The sequence below is a fragment of the Ambystoma mexicanum genome, chromosome 1q (assembly GCF_040938575.1).
Source record: "Ambystoma mexicanum isolate Mex_15411 chromosome 1q, UKY_AmexF1_1, whole genome shotgun sequence".
In the NCBI taxonomy this organism is placed as follows: Eukaryota; Metazoa; Chordata; class Amphibia; order Caudata; family Ambystomatidae; genus Ambystoma; species Ambystoma mexicanum.
The window spans coordinates 47,152,057-47,170,751 of NC_090922.1; the positions used below are offsets into that span (position 1 = coordinate 47,152,057).

The 18,695-nt window shown below is 46.7% G+C and overlaps 1 protein-coding gene across 1 annotated transcript in view; it reads left to right on the top strand.

Moving 5' to 3' along the window:
• DHX38 (DEAH-box helicase 38) overlaps positions 1-18,695 on the top strand; it is a 2,105,687-nt gene that overhangs the window by 753,480 nt on the left and 1,333,512 nt on the right. Inside the window, exon 9 of the mRNA XM_069635507.1 lies at positions 11,096-11,257. Coding sequence (XP_069491608.1) covers positions 11,096-11,257 — 162 coding nt within the window. The remainder of the gene's footprint in view (positions 1-11,095; positions 11,258-18,695) is intronic.

Consider the following 18,695-nt stretch of genomic DNA (forward strand, 5'->3'; position numbering starts at 1 on the left):
ATCACCTGTCCCCTCCAGATCAATGGAGACTGGTACAATGTGTGATTTGATCAGATATGGGGTTGCATGCACAGTCAGGTCATTCATGTTCCTCAAGCTCCACCAAGACTTTGGTTAAGGTTTCCTTCACTTGCAGGGGGCTTTTGTAATCAGCCCAAGGAAACTACAAGATGGTGCATGATAATGCAACTGCTCTGACTGACTTTACAGGGCGAATTATCAGTCCTCTAACGGCCTCTAACACCCATAATATGAACGTTTGTATGACCGATGAGGGGCGATGAAGGACAAGCGAGTCCAACCACCAGTTCAGTCTCAGCCAACAGACAACATGCTGACCTAAGGTACTTTGCGCTATGAGTGCTGTGAAATCCTGTATCAATGGGTGTTAATTGTGGTGTTTTCCCCCCAACACAGCTCAGCACAATTCAGCGTAACACAGCAACACTGTGCTTCCTGCCAGCGCAGCCTGCCAGTTAGTGCATGAGAGGTTTATTATGGGGAATCTGGGGGGAGAGAAGACTTTTGCGCCGGTGAACCAGCCTCCTGGATACCTTTATGGCTGTAACTGCAGGCCGTAACGGCACCTCGTCAGACGGCAAACGGAAGACGCACACTTCCGCGGCTCACCCTGCTACTGCCTCTCTACTTCAGAAGCTTCGTCCTTCTTCCTTCGTCCTCAGCGTTAGTCCTGGCTTGGCCCGGCTCTCTCACCCGACACATGCTGATCCCCAGTAACTCTCGATCACACTCTTGAGGTTTAGAGAAGGGGGACCCTCTCTCTGTCACCGAGTCAAGCCGCACCTCCAAAGTACACTGTTTCCCCTTTTTTAAGAAAGGGGAATAGAGATGCTTGCCTAACGATTATCAGTCTTCAGTGAATCAATTTTCTGTCTCCGAATCTTACTTATAAAATAGCGGCGAGTTCTACTTGTTTATTTCAACAAACGTTGTTACTATGTTGCGGCCAGGAGGGTAAATGTCTTTATGGCGGCTCAAAGTCCTCTGCAGTACTTTAAAGCAATTTGGTTTAGGGTAATGTGTTTGTAGTAATGTCCGGGCCCTTCACTTCAGTATGCCTCTCCTCAAACTCTCAACTTCATTAACTTTCACTTTGCAGTTAACATTAAGTAGTCTGCACTGGTTTTCTTAGGCGTAGACCTCTGTCCCATCCGAGAAGCTTATTAACTACATGAATAGCATGCGTCATCTGTGCTTGGGAAGCAGGGTTCAGACACCGTAGGTCTTCCACAATTCTGTGTCAAGAACATGCATTCTAAACTACTGGGACACCGGAGGCGCAACTAATGGCGCCTGGAAACAATAATTTCCAGGTGCTGATTGTGACTCCAGGAGCTAATTAGCTCAGTGCCTGGCAATTTCGAACTCCGCATTCAAGAGCAACAAAATCACAAATGTTTCTGAACTAGTCATGTTCAGATGGTCCCCTTCAGATTTCCATCTTTGCACCATCAATAGCCACATGGCTGCTAACAATATTGCAATCGCCTTGGTCTCTGCTTTAGAGAAACGGATACCTTCCAGGCCTTGAATCCCCAGGAGAAAAAAAGTTTTTCAGAGGAACATCGAAGATTGAAGATTACAGGTCTTCTGGGACATGGCATAGAGTAGTTTTGGTCAAGGCCACCCAATGTTTTCCCAAACTCCCTGCTGTATTACATCCCCTCCAACAATTCAGTGATTGTGTGCAATTTAGTGGGCGTGTAGTGCCATTGATGTATCATTTAGTACCATGCCCCCCTAATCTGAATGACCTTGGCCTTTTTTGGGATGTTTCTGCACAACCATTCCCACTGTTTTGAAATGTTTTGATTTGTTATTGTCCCCACTTAGTAACGTGAGTGTGTTCCACTAATGGGGCCCCTTCTAAGACCATTTTGTAGTGAGTATATGAGGTTGTGTAAGGAGAAATTTCTCAACAGGGTAAATTGTCACGTGGTTGCCGCTGTCAGTGGTACGCCTGAGACCCAGTGCCTCAGTTGATAATACCAGACTCTACTTTTCTGGAGTTGAAAGGATTGTTTACACTCGCCAAATGTCCCAACGTTGGGCTCTATATACATATCCCCCCGTTATGGCTCTGTTCATTCTAGTCAAAGCCTTTGTAATCTGTCTCATAAACCAGTCCCTAATGACCCTAATTTGTGCAATGTCATAAAATAACCTAAAGTACTGTAAATCAAATCCCCCTTTGTTTCTTGGGGCCATTGGGACTAGACTTGAAATTCTGCTTTTTTTTTTTTTTTTTTTTTTTTACCACCCCAAATTAAGGTGCTGGATATCTTCTGCCACTCTTTTAAAAAAAAAGGCGTTGGGGTTTAGAAATGCAAGATCTTGGAAGCAGTATATAAATTGGGAGTCAATTGACATTTTGATGTGTGCCATATGTCAGAGCCATGAAATCGTAAGAAGGTTCCATTTCAAGAGATCATTTCTGATAGCTCGTAAGAGCTGAGGGAATTTGGCATCATAGAAAGTTACCAGTTTATTCGTAAGAGTAATTCCCAGGTAACTGATACCCTTTGATGCCCATGCAGAGTTTTTTTTTGCCTTTGCTGGTTGGATGCCCAGGCCTCGGAGAGTTAAAATTTTCAGGTTGATTTTCAAAACTGACGCCCTGAAGGACCCTGGCAATAAACGTATCTAACTGGTTGGCCTTGACGTATGCTTTCTTTGTGTGTAGCAGCGACTAATCCGCCCTACTAGTTCTGACCACCACCAGCTCACCGGGTTTCCCTTTGTAAGCCTTTAGATTAACCCTAGACGGGTTCATTTGCCATTTAGCTTTCAATTCGCTCCACTCTTTCTAACTCTTGTTCTGCTCCACTAAGCACTGCTTTGAATGTGTCGCAAGTTGTATTTTCCAAAGTGAGGTCTGCCGGATTGCCATTAAACAAAGTCTATAATCTGGTTTCCTATCGTGTCCATTATTTCTGGATCCCTCAGCATTTCTGTAAGGAAGAAATATTTCCATACTCCCAACACCGCTACCCGCCGCTCCCTCCACCCCTGGGGTACTGGGGCATGGTCAGATACGGAAATGTCCCTGAGGGGGGGGGGGGGGCCTCCTTCACCTTGCCCTTAAGAGTAGCTGCCACCCAAAAGTAGTCTATTTGATAAGAGCTGTGGTGAATGTTGGAATAGAAGGTGAAGTTTTTGTCTTGATCTTTTTGCTCTCGCCAGACGTCTCTAAGGTGTATCCTGTCCACATACTTTCTCTTGTATATTATTCTCCCTCCACTTGCTCTCTCAGGTTCTGTCTAGTGTCGGGGATAAAGCTAAGTTTAAATCCCCCCCATAAGGATCAGGTCGCCTCTCATAAATTGTTCCAATTTACCGTTACCAAAATAATCTTCCTGGCTTGAATTGGGGGCATAGATTGTAGCAAACGTGCATCTAGGGCCCATTCTCGTTTTTAAAATCTTGTCCTCTGTTTACCATGTCCCTGAAAGCGAAGAAAACCTTGCACGTTTTGCTAGAAGTAGTGGCTTGAAACAACCGGAAGTATCCCGGGAACCGCGCCATGACAATATCCCTGGAACGTATGTGTCTCTTGCAGAGCTACCACTTCAGGGTTAGTCAACCGGAGGACATTTTTAATTTTCTTCCTCTTCATAGGGGAGTTGTCACCATATGTTGCATGTAAATCCTGACGGCCTTTCTTTTTGATGTTGTCCTTTGCCTCCATTGGGCTTTCCCTGTTTGCATTGAATCCAAAAGTACCTGCGGCATAAAAAAAAGCATACTGTATTATATACGAAGATCCCACCTTTATCACTCTCTGAGCCCCAAAAAATTGCCCCCTCCTGTCCCCTTTCCGAACCCCTTGAACAATCCAACCTGAGTCCTAACAGTCAAACTATACCTTAGAAAAAGAGAAACAGGACAAGTGAAAACTAGGACCAGGATCCTGGTGTTGCGTGGACTCCTGAGCGCGCTAAGGCTCAGGTTTTGATCCAGTGGTCCAATCACTCTACCGAGGACTCCTAGATGATATGCTGGCCTCCCCCTTCATCTGGGGTTGGGGCACACATTTACCTTTGTCCAAACATGCCCCCCAGAAATGTCACGCACTGCAGGGAGAACTCACCATGGTGGTATGACCTCTACCACAAAGGGAATCTGCATAATTATTTCTCCCGGGCAACCCCTAGATATGTCCAGCCTTAAGCGGAGCTTCGTGATTCTTCACTTGTCCCTTCTTTCTTGAATAAGTGTGAATTTCGGACCATTCCAATGGCTTCCTTTTGTGCGCCTCATTCACAACGTGAGTGGATGATCGCGCTGTGTTGTCATTTGGTAGCTGTGACAAGGCAATACCTGTGCTTAAAGATGTAATGAAGTGCTGGGGTCCCTCCCATTGAAATAGTCCAAATGGGAAGGTCAATCGGTATCTGATCGTTTAGCCAGTGCATTTGTAATTGTCCCAATTCATGATGTTTCTGAAGCGTGGAGCGCACCAAATCCTGGATTCGGAGTACCTCTGTGCTGCCTATCGTAATTAGGCATCCCAGTCTGGCTGCTAGAAGTTTTGCTTCTTTCTGTGCGTATGAGGTCATCGCGGCAAGGACATCTCTCGGGTAGGCAGTAGAGGCTCCCCTCTTGCGACCTGTGCAGTGTATTCTATCACTCCGAATGCTGTCTGGAGAGGTGGTCTCCCAAGATGTCACTGAATAGTTTCTGCATGCAAGATTTGATGTCTCGGGAATCTCCTTGGTTACAGAGGAGAGGAGTTAGTGGGAGAAAGGAGGCCTGTTGCCCAGACCATCCCTATCCTTAAGTCCATTCAGCGAAAAATAGACCCGTCCCTGGTGAACCCGAACCTCACCAGAGCAGTCAATCCCAGGGTTGAAAAACTTTTTAGGGCAGCCCAATCTGACCCTCTCTATATAAGAGGACATCTGAAGCCAGATTCCCTAGTTGTCACTAACACTCGTAAGAGGGCTGGAACACCCTTGTCATCGTCCAAAGCTCCTCCCGACAAGGAGAGCAAAAAACTATATGGTTTGGGCAGGAAAGTAGCCTCAACGTCCGCCTATCAAGCAAGGATTGCAAACTCCACCACCCTGTTGGCCAGCTACAACTGCCATCAGTGGGAAGAATTTGCAGCACTCATAGCCTCTGCTCTGGAACCTTTAAAGGGCCAGTTAGCTCGGATTTCCGCAGAGGGTAGAGCGTGTCTGGTTGCATTTTGAAAGCAACCTTTGACGCCGCGGACAACGCAGGCAGATTGATAGCAGAAGGCACTGTTATCAAGAGACATGCGTGGTTACGGCAGTCTGGTTTTAAGGCAGAAACCCAGGCATCATTGTTGGACAAACCGGTGGAAGCCGATCTGTTTGGTAAGGCGGTCGAAGACGCAATGAAGAATGCCACGGACGAATACGAGACAATCAAGTCCTTTGGCCAGTTAACCAATAAACCCCCTAACCAGAGAGGGAATAGTAATTTTCGTCGCCCACGCAGCCAAAATTCCCAGAGAGGATCTAACTATTCCCAGGGGCAGGGTACACAGTGGAACAACAGCCAACAGTCTACCCAGGGTTACGGCAGGGGTAATAGGAGAGGTCATGGTAAAGGTAGAGGCAGCCCCAGCAAGGGAGGCGGCACGCCTCCACCAAAGCAGTGACGCTCAGTTCAGGGTCCCTTCTCACACAACCCCAGTAGGGGGACGCATTTCCAACTTCACCCAGGCTTGGGAAGGGATCACATCAGAAAGATGGGTGCTGTCAACAGTATCCACAGGGTACTGTATAGAACTACTGCAGCGTCCCCAGAACCATCCTCCACGACAAAGAGTACACTCTTTAGAACATCAGAAGATTCTCCTCGAGGTGATCGCCATTCTGCTAGAAAAGGACGCGATAGAACTCATCCCGGGACACCAGGTAAACAAGGGTATTTATTCAACTTACTTCCTTGTGCCAAAGAAAGATTTGACAATGCGCCCAGTATTGGATTTACGGCCTGCCAACAAGTATGTCAAGCCCCAAAAGTTTCGTATGACTACGCTACAAGAGGTAATCCCCCTCCTAAAAAAGGGGGATTACATGGCAACCTTGGATATGAAAGATGCTTATTTTCATATTTCCATGTTCCCAGCGCACAGAAGGTACTTGCGCTTCAAGATGGACAGTCGGCACTACCAATTCAAGGTACTGCCCTTCGGGATAGCTTCGGCACCAAGGGTATTCACCAAGGTACTGGCGGTGGCGGCTGCACACCTACGCAAGGAGGCATTCCCGGTGTACCCATATCTGGACGACTGGCTCATAACGGAGGAAACCCCAGTAATTTGCAGGACAAACATTCAAAGGACTATCGACCTCCTCCACGAGTTAGGCTTCTCAATCAACGAGAAAAAATCAAGCCTGGTGCCAAGCACCTCCAAACAGTTCCTAGGAGCAATCCTAGATGCTCAAGAGGGGTTGACCTTTCCTTCAGAGGAAAGAATTCGGAATATACTACTGCAAATTCCGCATTATCAGTCCGGTCACCAAATAACGGTACGTGTTTACTGGGCATGATGGCGTCATGTATTTACCTGGTCCCCCACGCGCGCCTGCGCATGCGTCCCAAGCAAGAATGGTTGGCGAAACTGTGGTCTCAGGCAAGTGGTCATTGGGACGATCTAGTGGTCGTTTCGCCAACACTAGTACAAAGCCTTCACTGGTGGACAAGAGAGAATCTCGCACAGGGGAAACCCTTTTTACGATCCCGAAGTACAGGCAGTAGTCACTTCCCATGCATGTCTGACGGGGTGGGGAGCTCACCATCTCCACCACACAGCTCAGGGTCTCTGGTCTCCTTCAGTGGCCAAGAACCACATCAACCTGCTAGAGCTTCTGGCAGTATTCAGAGCGCTTCAAGCGTTCGAGCCCCAGCTACTAAACCTGTCAGTGCAAATCCGGACAGACAGCACATCAGCCATGTTCTACCTGAACAAGCAAGGAGGGACTCGTTCGCCAAATCTGTCCAAGCTTGCCCAGAAAATCTGGATATGGGCATTGGGCACTCAGACGGAACATCTTCCTGTCATCACAGCATGTTCCAGGGGAGCTCAATTCCCTAGCGGATGCTCTGAGCAGAGACTCCCTCCCAGAGGAACACGAATGGGTTCTACACAGAGAGGTCGTAGAAGATATCTTCTCTCAGTGGGGTTTCCCCACTATAGACTTATTCGCCACAAGCGAAAACAGACAATGCCCAGGATTTGCATCCAGGTTCCCCCAACCAGACTCCCAGGGGAACGCCCTGTGGATGAACTGGTCAGAGATGTTTGCGTACGCTTTTCCACCAACTCCTCTCATCAGGAAAGTGGTGAACAAGATGAACAGAGAGTCGATGACGGTCGTCCTAGTTGCTCCCATGTGGGCAAGACAACCGTGGTTCCCACACCTACGCAGGATGGCAGTGTGCGAGCCCATCAAACTTCCAGCCTGGTACAACCTACTGTCCCAGCACCAAGGTCAAACAGTGCACCAGCAACCCAACTCAATGAACCTGGCAGCATGGCTCCTGAGGTCATAGAGTTTGGACATCTCAATTTACCACAGAGGTGTATGGACATCCTAAAATAATCTAGGAAACCACACACAAGGCACTGTTACTTTGACAAGTGGAAGAGGTTTGTTATCTGGAGTAGACAAATCAATCCTGTTGATTGCACTCCTTCCACTATTGTTACATACATGCTCCACCTGCTAAATGCAGGATTGGTTTTTAACTCACTGAAAGTACACCTGGCAGCCCTGTCGGCATACACCACTTCCCATAGCAAGGTCTCGTGGTGGAAAATACCAGTAGTTAAAGCCTTCATGGAAGGAGTAAAGAGACTTCACCCTCCTATTTCAAACCCACCACCAGGGTGGGACCTTAATGTGGTGCTATTCAAGCTCATGGGACCCCCTTTCGAGCCCATGCATAAAAGCAGTCTCAAACACCTGACTTATAAAACGGCCTTCTTAGTAGCTATTACTTCTATAAGAAGGGTCAGTGAAATTCAGGCTCTGTCAGTGCAGGATCCCTTCTTTACTGTCCATAAAGACAAACTGGTTTTACGCACACACCCTAGGTTCTCACCTAAGTTTATATCAAAATTCCATGTAAACGAGTCAATCAAGCTTCTGGCTTTCTTCCAGGACCCTCAAAGCTCGGCTGAGGTGAAACTACACACCCTAGATGTGCGTAGGGCGGTCCTCTAATATGTAAATAAGACCAGACCGCTAAGAAAAACAGATCAACTGTTTGTCTCCGTAGCTACAGGCAGAGAGGTGGATCGCGTCTCTAAAGGTGCCATCTCAAAGTGGATTATTAACTGTATCCAGCTGTGTTACTCACTCTCTGAAAGAACTCTGCTTTTCACGCCAAGAGCCCACTCTACTAGAGGCATTGGGGCCACTCTGGCTTTCATTGCAAATGTACCCCTTGACACCATTTGCAAAGCAGCTACTTGGAGCTCTATTCACACTTTTACTCAGCATTACTGCATTGGCACCCATTCCAAGGCAGATACACAAGTGGGACAAGCGGTTTTAAGACACTTATTTGCTCATGACCCTTCTCACATCCCACCTCCTTCAGGTACTGCTCGCTAATCTATGCACAGCATGTGATCTAAGCAGATTCCACAAGCCTCAGAAGGGATACATTACTCACCGTAATCGTATTTCTGATGCTTGTATCTGCTTAGATTCACATGCGACCCACCCTTCCTCCCCTCTGAGAGAAGGCGCATGGTTGCTTGTAGTCTCACCTTTCTATGTGGTTGAATAACCTGACTCACGCTACTCCTCATGCTACCTCATGTCAGAAAAAATACAATCTGAGGATCCTAGACGCGTGAGGGATCTTGGGTACAGTGGACGTCACACTAGGGATAGTATTACTGCACGCCCTGTGTCGACGCCCATTTTCGAATTTCGAAAAACAAACTGTAATACTCTGCAGCTTCCACTAGATGTCGGCCTATGCACAGCATGTGAATCTAAGCAGATACAAGCATCAGAAATACGATTACGGTGAGTAATGTATTATATATAGGGGTGGGGGAAGGGCGAGTACTGTTTGGAAAGGAGAGGCTTGTGGTGAACCCCTCCAACCCCCTCAAAATAGAAATTCAATGAGTTCTGTCTGCAGAATTTCTTTGAAGTAAAGGACTTCTGAGAAATTGCTGTCTGCAAAACAACATAGAACCTGGAAAAGTACGTTCTGGCAGCTTGAGTAACAAAGGAGTGCAGCCCAGCCACAAAAAATTATCCTGTGTTGGAGACTACTGAGGTGCTGACCTAGGATGGTCCTGAAGAGCAAATGAGGCAGAGTGTGGAGTCTGCGAACCCTTCCAGGCGACTGCATCAGCTAGCACCAAGGTGGGATGGCCTCAGTGGTAAAGCAATAAGCTGGTAGTAATACAGCCTGGCGGCATGGGGGAGCCAGCGGTGGGTGGAGAGGAGGCCCAGTATGGATGACTATTAGCCAAAAAAAATCTGTAGATACCCCAGGACAGAGTCCTGCCAGCATAGGCCGATCTCGTAATAAGTATGCTGCATTGGCAGTCAAACCATGGGAATCCGGAGAAGGAACCTGCATTTTCAAAACAAAATCTGAATCGAGTGTAGGCACATTGTTTGCCCATTTTATACCCACACACAAGGGCTGACCTAAGCCAGCCTGCCAATCACACTAATGGGCGCAAACCAAAAGGTTAGATGGCCAGTCAATTAGGATGACCCTTAAATCTGCAGGTTATCCAAGACCAGCACCACAGGATATAATAGCCTGCCCATGTGCTGGTACTGGTATACACTAGTTCACTCTACTGTAGATTGCTTTGCTGGGCTCACAGAGGCAACTTGTAAACAACTGCCATGTTCTGCCTGATTTGTGGAAGCCCCTAAAACATAATTGCATAGAGTAGGACTTTAAAAATAAAATGGTACCCCCTAATGCTACCAAAAGGTGCATTCGGGATGCCAGTGCGGTAAATCAACTTACACCACTGGTGAAGCCAAAACTAAATTACAGCCATTCTTCCCAAGACCAGATAAGGTTGATAACTCAACTCTAAGGCACAAACATGATCCTGGGAGTTTTATGGGCAATCCAGCCCAGCATATACCCTCTATGTCAAAAATGGTTGCAGTCGCAATCTGACTTAGAAGTACCAATAACTTCCAAAATTAGGTCAGTGATCCAAAAAAGAGGGGGTAGAGTGGGTCAAAAATGTTAAGGGGTTTTATAAAAAGGACATGCATAATTCCCAAAATTAAAATGCTGTCTTGACTAAAGTTTTCGTTTTTTTTTTTTTTTTTTTTAATAGTTTACTCTGCAGTGCTTTGTCCTGAGTTTTACTAGTTATGTCTAGGGTCTGGAGTGTTGTACAAACTCTACAGCTCTTACTGTAAATGTCTTGGAATTGAGTGAATAGTGCCACCTAAAGTGCTAACTTGCAACTGGTTGTCTGACTCATCAGTTTGATTACTACTTGCTTGAAGTTAGCCTCTCATTCCAGTTCTCTTCTGATGCATCCCATCTGTGATGGAGTCATGTCACCTGCCATCGCTCACTGGTTGACAGCAAAAAGCTTTGCTTGTGCTCCTTCAGGTGTTATTTCTAGTGCCAAGGGTTGGAGCTTGTGGGCGTCTCTTCTTGCAGCTCAGTTTTTACCCTGCAGTCCCCAGCACTGCATCTGCAGCCTCAAATGCCAGTTAACGTCCAGATTTTCAGCTGATCACTTATTTGAACTTCTACTTAAGGTACAATTCTATAATGAAGAGTGTTTAACATACCTGTGTAGTGTAGTTTCTTGTTATATATTGGGACTATACTCCCACCAGCCGTCTGCTTTTTCCGCGAATTTATAAAGATTATGGTCTAACTTGTGGTTCGAACCCTGTTTACCCTTAGGATAGATGGCCTCATATCCCTCACCAGCGGGCTTTGAAAGTCTCCCTGAAAGTGACAGTCGTGTGAAGTGCCATCTGCACTGCAGAGAAGTCCTTAACTCTTAACTATTGAAACATGTGCATCGGAAGGAAGTATGTGTCTTAACTTGTCATGGCTTCTTACCCATTAGGATAATGAGCGGTGGGAGACGAATCGCATGCTAACCAGTGGTGTGGTTCATCGCCTGGAGGTGGATGAAGACTTTGAAGAAGACAACACAGCCAAAGTTCACTTACTGGTGCACAACCTTGTTCCTCCTTTCCTGGATGGACGCATTGTTTTTACTAAGCAGGTAAGGTCTAAAGGCACGGCTTCCGATTTGTCTACATTTACTTCCAACTTATAGCAAGATGACATTAAAAGGATTAATATCATAAATGTAGGCATTCCTTAATGTTCTCTGCAGCAAGGAACAGGACCTCTTATGATTCGCTCAGAAGTTGATTTAGTCTGCATATGTGCTTCTTCAAAACACTGTACAAAACCATTACTTTATTTTTGTATGGACTGATAAACGTTCTTGAACTTGTGAGATCACTGCTTTTTAAGCTATTGTGCAAAGTTATTTTACTGTTTACTTGCTTCTTGTTTTGTAGTTGTGTATATATTCTATAAGGTTTAGCATAGTCAAGTTGTACAGATATATTGCGTTGTCATTCTCTGTGTGGTGAAAGGATTTACTGTACATTAATCTAGGTTATATATTTGACGATTGCCTTGCATTAATTCCCATGAATTTGCAGAGATCACCCTATACACCATGTAGGTTGTTTTCTGGGCCCTAGAAAGAGACCGAGAAAATGCACCTTGCCATACACCATATTGAAAACACTGTAAGCATCCTTGTTAACACATTTGTTTTTTTTTAAAAAAGCTGTTGGATAAGGTTTATCCAAGCCAATGCATGACATCCAGAGGTGATCCAAATCTAGAGTCCTTGAAGCTGTCTTATTTTTATTCCAAGGCTGGAACCAATGCCCTCGGGTTCTTTATGGAATACAAGGAAGGTTTTGGTGATGTCACCAGGACAGATGTCCACCCTCTTTCTCAAGCCAATGAGCTTTTGGACAAATGGGGGGTGGTGGGCCCTGCAACATGTTTTTGCAGTTTAGATTGATCTTTGGTTACTAGTGACTTGTTTAATCAACTATGCCAGAAAGATGACCACATCCTCTATTCCTGAGTCTACCAATTCATGGTCACTCTCTTGGGTTTTATGGCGGCACCTATCACTCTTCAGAGGATGGTTAATCATGCTTCCATTTTGCTGGAAGTATTCGGTAACATATTTGGATGACGCATCGGTCTATAGATCCAGCTGGGAAGAGAATTTGCACCATCTTTCAGGCTATGGAAAGGCAGGGGTTGCTCTCTTGGTAATTGTGGCAATTGTGGGTAGGATGCAGTTGGAGGAATGTTGCAGCCTTTGAGTGTAAGAGGATGTGCAGCTTTAAACATGAACTATTGTAGGATTTGCTGGAATCCGCTCGATCTCTTTCCAGTCAGAGTAAAAAGCCCAACAGCCTACTTTTGGAAGCCTCTGCGGCTGTACCATTTTAATGAGGTGGGCTTGCACTGAAGGCATTTTTTTTTATAACACATTTTATTGATTTTTAAAACAAACAATTACAAGCACACTACTAATGAAAAGGTCATTGTCTGTTTCCCCCCAGTACATGCAAATAGTTGAGTGAGTCTACATGTTACAAAACAAAATCCATACTCCATTCCCTTGTTATGCGCACACAATCAGCACCAAGGAGTGCCCCAACATGTCCCTGCAGCCATTTATTCTGAGTTGTCTTTCAGTGGGCTTCTTCCCATCTTTGCCATACTTTCTGCGCCTTCGCCGGGCATCCTCTGGCCGTGTACACCCTGCGCTCCATTGCATCATGTCCACATCTGTCACCCATTGATCATAACTCTGTGTCACTTCCGACCCCCATTGTTGTGCAATGTTCCTTTTAATTAGTGCGGTGGTGGTAAACAAACAACTTTTCATATCTTGTCAGCTCAATTTCATCCTCTATTCCCAGCAGTAGTAGTTTTGGGTCTCTAGGAATTGATTTGCCCATGACTATTGATAAATCATTGCAGCATGCCTCCCAGAATTGTTGACTGCAGGCGCATTCCCACAGGATATGGAAGAAGGTACCCCCCTCAGTTCTACACCGCAGACAGGCTGGATCATTTATCCTTCCCCATTTTTAAAAAGGGCTACCCTGGGGTAGTATACTCTGCAATATCTTTAGTTGAATCAGCCTAAGTCTTGACGATATGGCCACTTCTCTGGAAAACACCAGTGCAGAGACCCATTCCTCCGGTAGTATAGTACCCACGTCAGTTTCCCATTTGGCCTGTAGCCCTGACAGTTCTGTTGTGCCGAAGGCGGTTATGGCGCTGTACAAAACCAATGTTACTTTGTGGGTGATTCGTTCTGGGAAAATATTTTGTTCTATTGGGGTGTATTCTGGCAGGGGGATCATATCTGGGAGGTTGACCTGTAGTGCGTGATGCAGTTGGGTGTAGTGGTATTGTTCGGTTTGGGGGAGATTGAAGCGGAGTGCCAGTTCCGTAAATGGGATTATGCTGTCTTCTCTCACGACATCGCCTAACATCAGCGTGCTGTGCCGTGACCAGTTCGGCCATTTGGGAAGTGTATACACTTCCGGGAGGTTCCTGTTCCATAGTGGCTGTGCTTGGGATAGCTTATTTCCCCATCCCACAAATTTGTGTGTCTGCCCAGATCTGAGTAGTATGTATTTGCATAGTGGGAGTGATCGTTCGGGCCCTTCTATATACAGTTATTGCATGATGGGTTTTTCGGGAGTGTCCGTCTCTGATGGTCCGTTATGTGGCGCATTTGTGTTCCCATGCAATTTATCATTCACAAATGCCATTTGGCTGGCCCAGTAGTACGTCTGCAGTCGGGGAAGCCCAATTCTGCCCTCCCATATGGAGTGCCATGCATGGATGGCCGTCATTCTATAGCAGCTTCCGGAGTATTTTATCTATTTTCCTAAATTCGTTTGGAGGGATGTGTAGCTGGGCATTTTGTAATATGTTTAGGAAACTGGACAGGGCAATCATTTTAAAAAGTGCCGCTCTGCCTAATAGTGTCAATGGAAGGGTTGACCAGTGTCGGACATCTTCCGCAAATTTTGTCGTTACTGGGTGTAAGTTCTTAGGAATGTAGTCGTTCAAGTTCGTAATTTGTATACCTAGGTATCTGAATTGTTTCCTCTCTACCTGGTAGGGGCAATGGAATGGTATTTCTTCTTCCTGCCCTAGTGGAAACAGAATGGATTTGGCCCAGTTAACACGTAGGCCGCTTAACGAGCCGTAACTCTCCAGCACCGCAGTTACTATGGGGCAGGATCTTAATGCATCTTTTAAGTATATGAGCAAGTAGTCTGCGTATAGGGACACTTTGTCTTCCCAGTTTTCTGACCAGCGGAAGCCGTTCCATGTCCCTGTGTCCCTTAACACTATCGCAAGTGGTTCGATCGCTAACGCGAAGATCATGGCTGACCGTGGGCATCCCTGTCTTGTCCCTTTTCCTAATTCAAAGGGTTTAGATACATAGCCGTTCACTTTTGCTACTGCTACCAGTGATTTATACAATAGTTTGACCCAGCCCATGAATTGGGGGCCAAATCCCATTCTCTGCATTATTTCCCAGATTGCTTCCCAGTTGACTGAATCAAACGTTTTTCAAAATCCACCGCCAGTAAAGCTAATGGGCCCTGGATAGTGGTCGCTCTTTCCAATGCTGTGTAACCTATGTATAGTCAAAGGTGTGGATCTTTGCGGCATGAATCCACATTGATCCGGGTGGATCAAGGCAGGTATGATCTGCTGTAGTCGATTAGCTAGTGTTTTTGCTAGGATTTTGGTTTCAGTGTTAGAGAGATGGGTTTGTAAGAACTGCATCTGTCTGGAGGTTTGTTTGCCTTGGGCTATACTACTGTAGTGGCTTGCCTTAGATCCTGCGGGGGAGAGCCCTCTCCGCGTGAGGCTTCATGCATCCTCAATAGGTGTGGCGTTATCACATTTGGACCTATATTCTTCCACACCTCTAATGGGAGGCCATTGTGTCCTGGGGTTTTCCTGGATTGGAGGTCCGCTATGGCTGGTTCATCTTCTGTGATATCTTTTTCTAATGGAGATCTCTGGTCGGGTTTTAGGGTGGAGAGGGTGATTCCTGTTAGGATTGAGGTGTCTATGGGGGAGGACGGTGTTTTATAGAGTTCTGCATAATAGGCTGCGAATCCCTCCGCTATGTCCCAATCTGCTGTTATTGGTGCGTCGTCTTGTATCCTGATTGCCCTGACATGTCTGAGACCCTCATCCCTCTTCTCCAACCATGCCAGCATTTTGCACGCTTTGTCTCCGGTTTCGTACACTCTGGCACGCATTGCTGTGTGTGCCTGCTTGGCGCGATCTATGGCAATATTCTGTATTCGTTTTTGTGCCAGTTATAATGCGCGGTGTGACTCTGGTTGGCCTAGGGATAAGTGGTTTGCCTCTGCTCTTTGTACTTGCACTTCGGCTTCCCTGAGTTATTTTAACTGTTCTCCTTTGGGCTGTGATCCAGGAGATGAGTTCCCCTCTTAATACCGGTTTATATGCCTCCCATAGCACTATTAGGCTTCCCACTGAGTCTGCATTTAGCTCAAAATACGATTCCATAACTTTCTGGACATGCTCCACTAGTTCAGGGAAACCCAGGTAATATTAGTTTAGCCGCCAGGTGGGCGGAGGGGCCGGCTTGTTGGTGGTAAATTCTAACATGAGGGGAGTGGTCTGAGATGCCTCTGGGTAGTAGCTGTGCCTCGCTTGCTAGATGTAATTCGATTGCTGGGATAAAGTAGTAGTAGAGCCTTGATAGGGAGGCATGCACTCCAGAGTGGAACGACTATTCTCTTGCATCTGGGTGTAAATGTCTCCACACATCTTTCAACCCCAGAGCGTTGGTAAATGTAGCTAGTTTGGTGCGCGTGGAGGGATTCCTCGTGCGAATGTGTGTGATCGAGTTCCAGATTCATAACCTCATTGAAATATCCCCCTATTATCAACAGGTTCGAAGGGTCTACGGTGATTAAGGGTGTTATGTCATTAATTAAGGAAGTAAGTAGGGTTGGCGGTGCGTAGATGGCTAACATGGATGTGGCGCGCTCCCAGAGCGTTCCTGTTATGCGTACAAATCTACCCCCTGTGTCCTGTGTGACGGATATTAGGTTAAACGGTAGTTGTTTGTGTATTAGGATGAGTACTCCACGGGACCCCATGGAGAAGCCAGAGTGTAATGCTATTCGGTAGTTGGTTCGTTTAAATAAGTTGCAGTTCGTGCCTGCTAAATGCATTTCAGTCAGGAACGCTGCGTCTGGTTCGTGCCGATTCAGTTGTTGTAATACAAGGTGTCTCTTAATGGTACTGCCTAGCCCATTCACATTCCAAGTCATAATCTTAATGGATTTGGTATTGGTTCTATTGGGGGATTGTGGGGGATTTGAGTGTCGAGGTGTGTTGTATGTATCTTGTTATGGTGTCTCGTATCACTATGGCGGGAGCCAGACCTTTACCCAAAGTATACGTTAACTTCCAGGCCCAAGTGAGAACAGGAGCCTTTTTAAAACAATAAACTAGGCAAACAATTTCAAATTCTCCTACCCACCTCCCCATACTCTGCCCCAACTCGAAGTACCTGTCGCCCGAACATCAGTCAGAGCTTAACTAGAGTCTAATCCAGACTGCAATTAACAACACTTACAACGTTCACAGCTGTTCCCAAGGCGCTGGGGGCCTGCGTTCGTTCAAAGTGGCTGCTTGTTTATTTTCATCCATGTCGAGTGTCTTACTGCGTTGCTTTCGTGTGTCGAGAGTCCTTGCTGCTTTGGCGCAAATTTCCAAGTTTATGGTGCAGCGCAGGTTCTTATATCAGGCCTCCCCCTCGTGCGGAGCTAAGATTTCGTCTTGGCCAGGTTGTTGTTCGGGGGGGTGGGGGGGGCTCTCTGACCGGTGGGATTCCAAGCTGCGCATTTCTGTTTCTCCGATTCGGTCTCCAATTGCCATCTATGTGCAGTTCTGCCCATCTCCAAGCTTCTTTCGGGTCGGTAAAATACACTGTCGTCCCTTTATGGAAGATTTTCAGTTGAGCTGGAAAGATTAGACCGTATTTAACGTTCAGGGAGCGCAGATGTTTCGTAAGTTGGTCAATTGACTGCCTTGCCTTTTGCACTTCTCTTGTATAATCTGGAAAAAAGCCTATCCTTGAGCCATTGTGGGTTATCGTACCTTTTGTGCGTGCCATTTGCAGCAGTGCGTCCAGGTCTCTGTAGTTTAGAAATTTTGCCACCACTGTGCAGGGCGGGGTGCGGGGTGCTGGGCGTCCGGAGGGCACTCGGTGGGCCCTTTCTATCGAAGAATTTTGAGAAACCTTTTTGATCGAACAAGTCCGTGAGCCATTGCTCCAGAAACAATTCCATGCTGGCACCTTTGGCTTTCTCCGGCAATCCTAGGATCCTTGCATTGTTCCGTCTTGATCTGCCCTCTCCTTCATCCACGCTCCCCTACAGTACTTTTAGGCGGGTTGTAGCCCTATTCAGCTGCTGTTCTAGGTTCCTCAGTCCATCCTCCGCCCCAGATATGCGCTGCTCTGCTTCCCTAGTGCGGGAGGTTAGTTTTTGGAGATTGTTGCGTAATAATGAGACATCCACCTTTATTCCATCTATTTTCTGCTCCATGGAGGCACGTGAGTCGGCGATTGCCGCCATGATGTCCTTCAGGGATATCACGTCTCCTTCCTCCCCCATTGCTTCCAGATGGGTCTGTTCTGCCGGCGCATTTGTCGCCGATGTAGTGAATTGGTCGATCCTGCTTTGCATTCCCGGCTTTCTGTTTTTTTCTTTGCCCATATTGGAGACTCATGCTTGTGTTCAGCGAGTTTGCCTTACTCCTGTTTGGGCGTGTTGGGGAATGCGTACTTTGTTTATCGCCGGCGATTGGCAGTTTGTTGCTACTTGTACGGGCGCTCTTTGAATGTCACACACTGCTGCTGTTCCCGAATTGGCCCAGTTGTTCCACTGAAGCAGAGTGGTTTTTGTTCACTATCCCTTTTGCAGAGCGTTCGTGGCCTTTGGTTTGATATGTTCTGGTGCACGAGCTTACTCCTACGGGGAGTTTGTTGTTGTGGTCTCCTGCCGTTGGGCCTTGTCCGGGTACGCACCGGTGCGATATGTTCTTGGAAGTGCACCCACTGTGGCAGCGTGTACTATTGACTTTCAGGTGCAGGTATGTCTGCCGTTCCTTGTGTGGTTTCCCTCTTCCTGACTTTTGTTTGTTTGTTTGTTTGTTTATTTATTTATATTGCGCACCAGACCCTTAGGTTACCGGGCGCAGCAACAAGTATATGCGAAGCTTACAATGTTACAATGTTATATAAATGACTTTTAGGTTCGTTAAAGCTTCATGGATTAGCCGCTCATTTTGTTCTGGGCAGGGGCCCCGTTTTCTGTTTATCGGTCCGGATGTTCTTGCTGGTCCCGGCCACACCTTACTGCTCCCCAGTGTCTGCTCTCAAAACTCCTCCAGTGCAATAATGAGTTGCGTGTTGGGTGTCCAGGTGCCCTGCACCGTTCGTTACGTCTTGCCGGAGGATGTCCCTTTGTTTCTGTTTGTACGCTCACCACGGGGTTCAGGTGGGGGGCGCCCGAACAACCCTCCGCAGT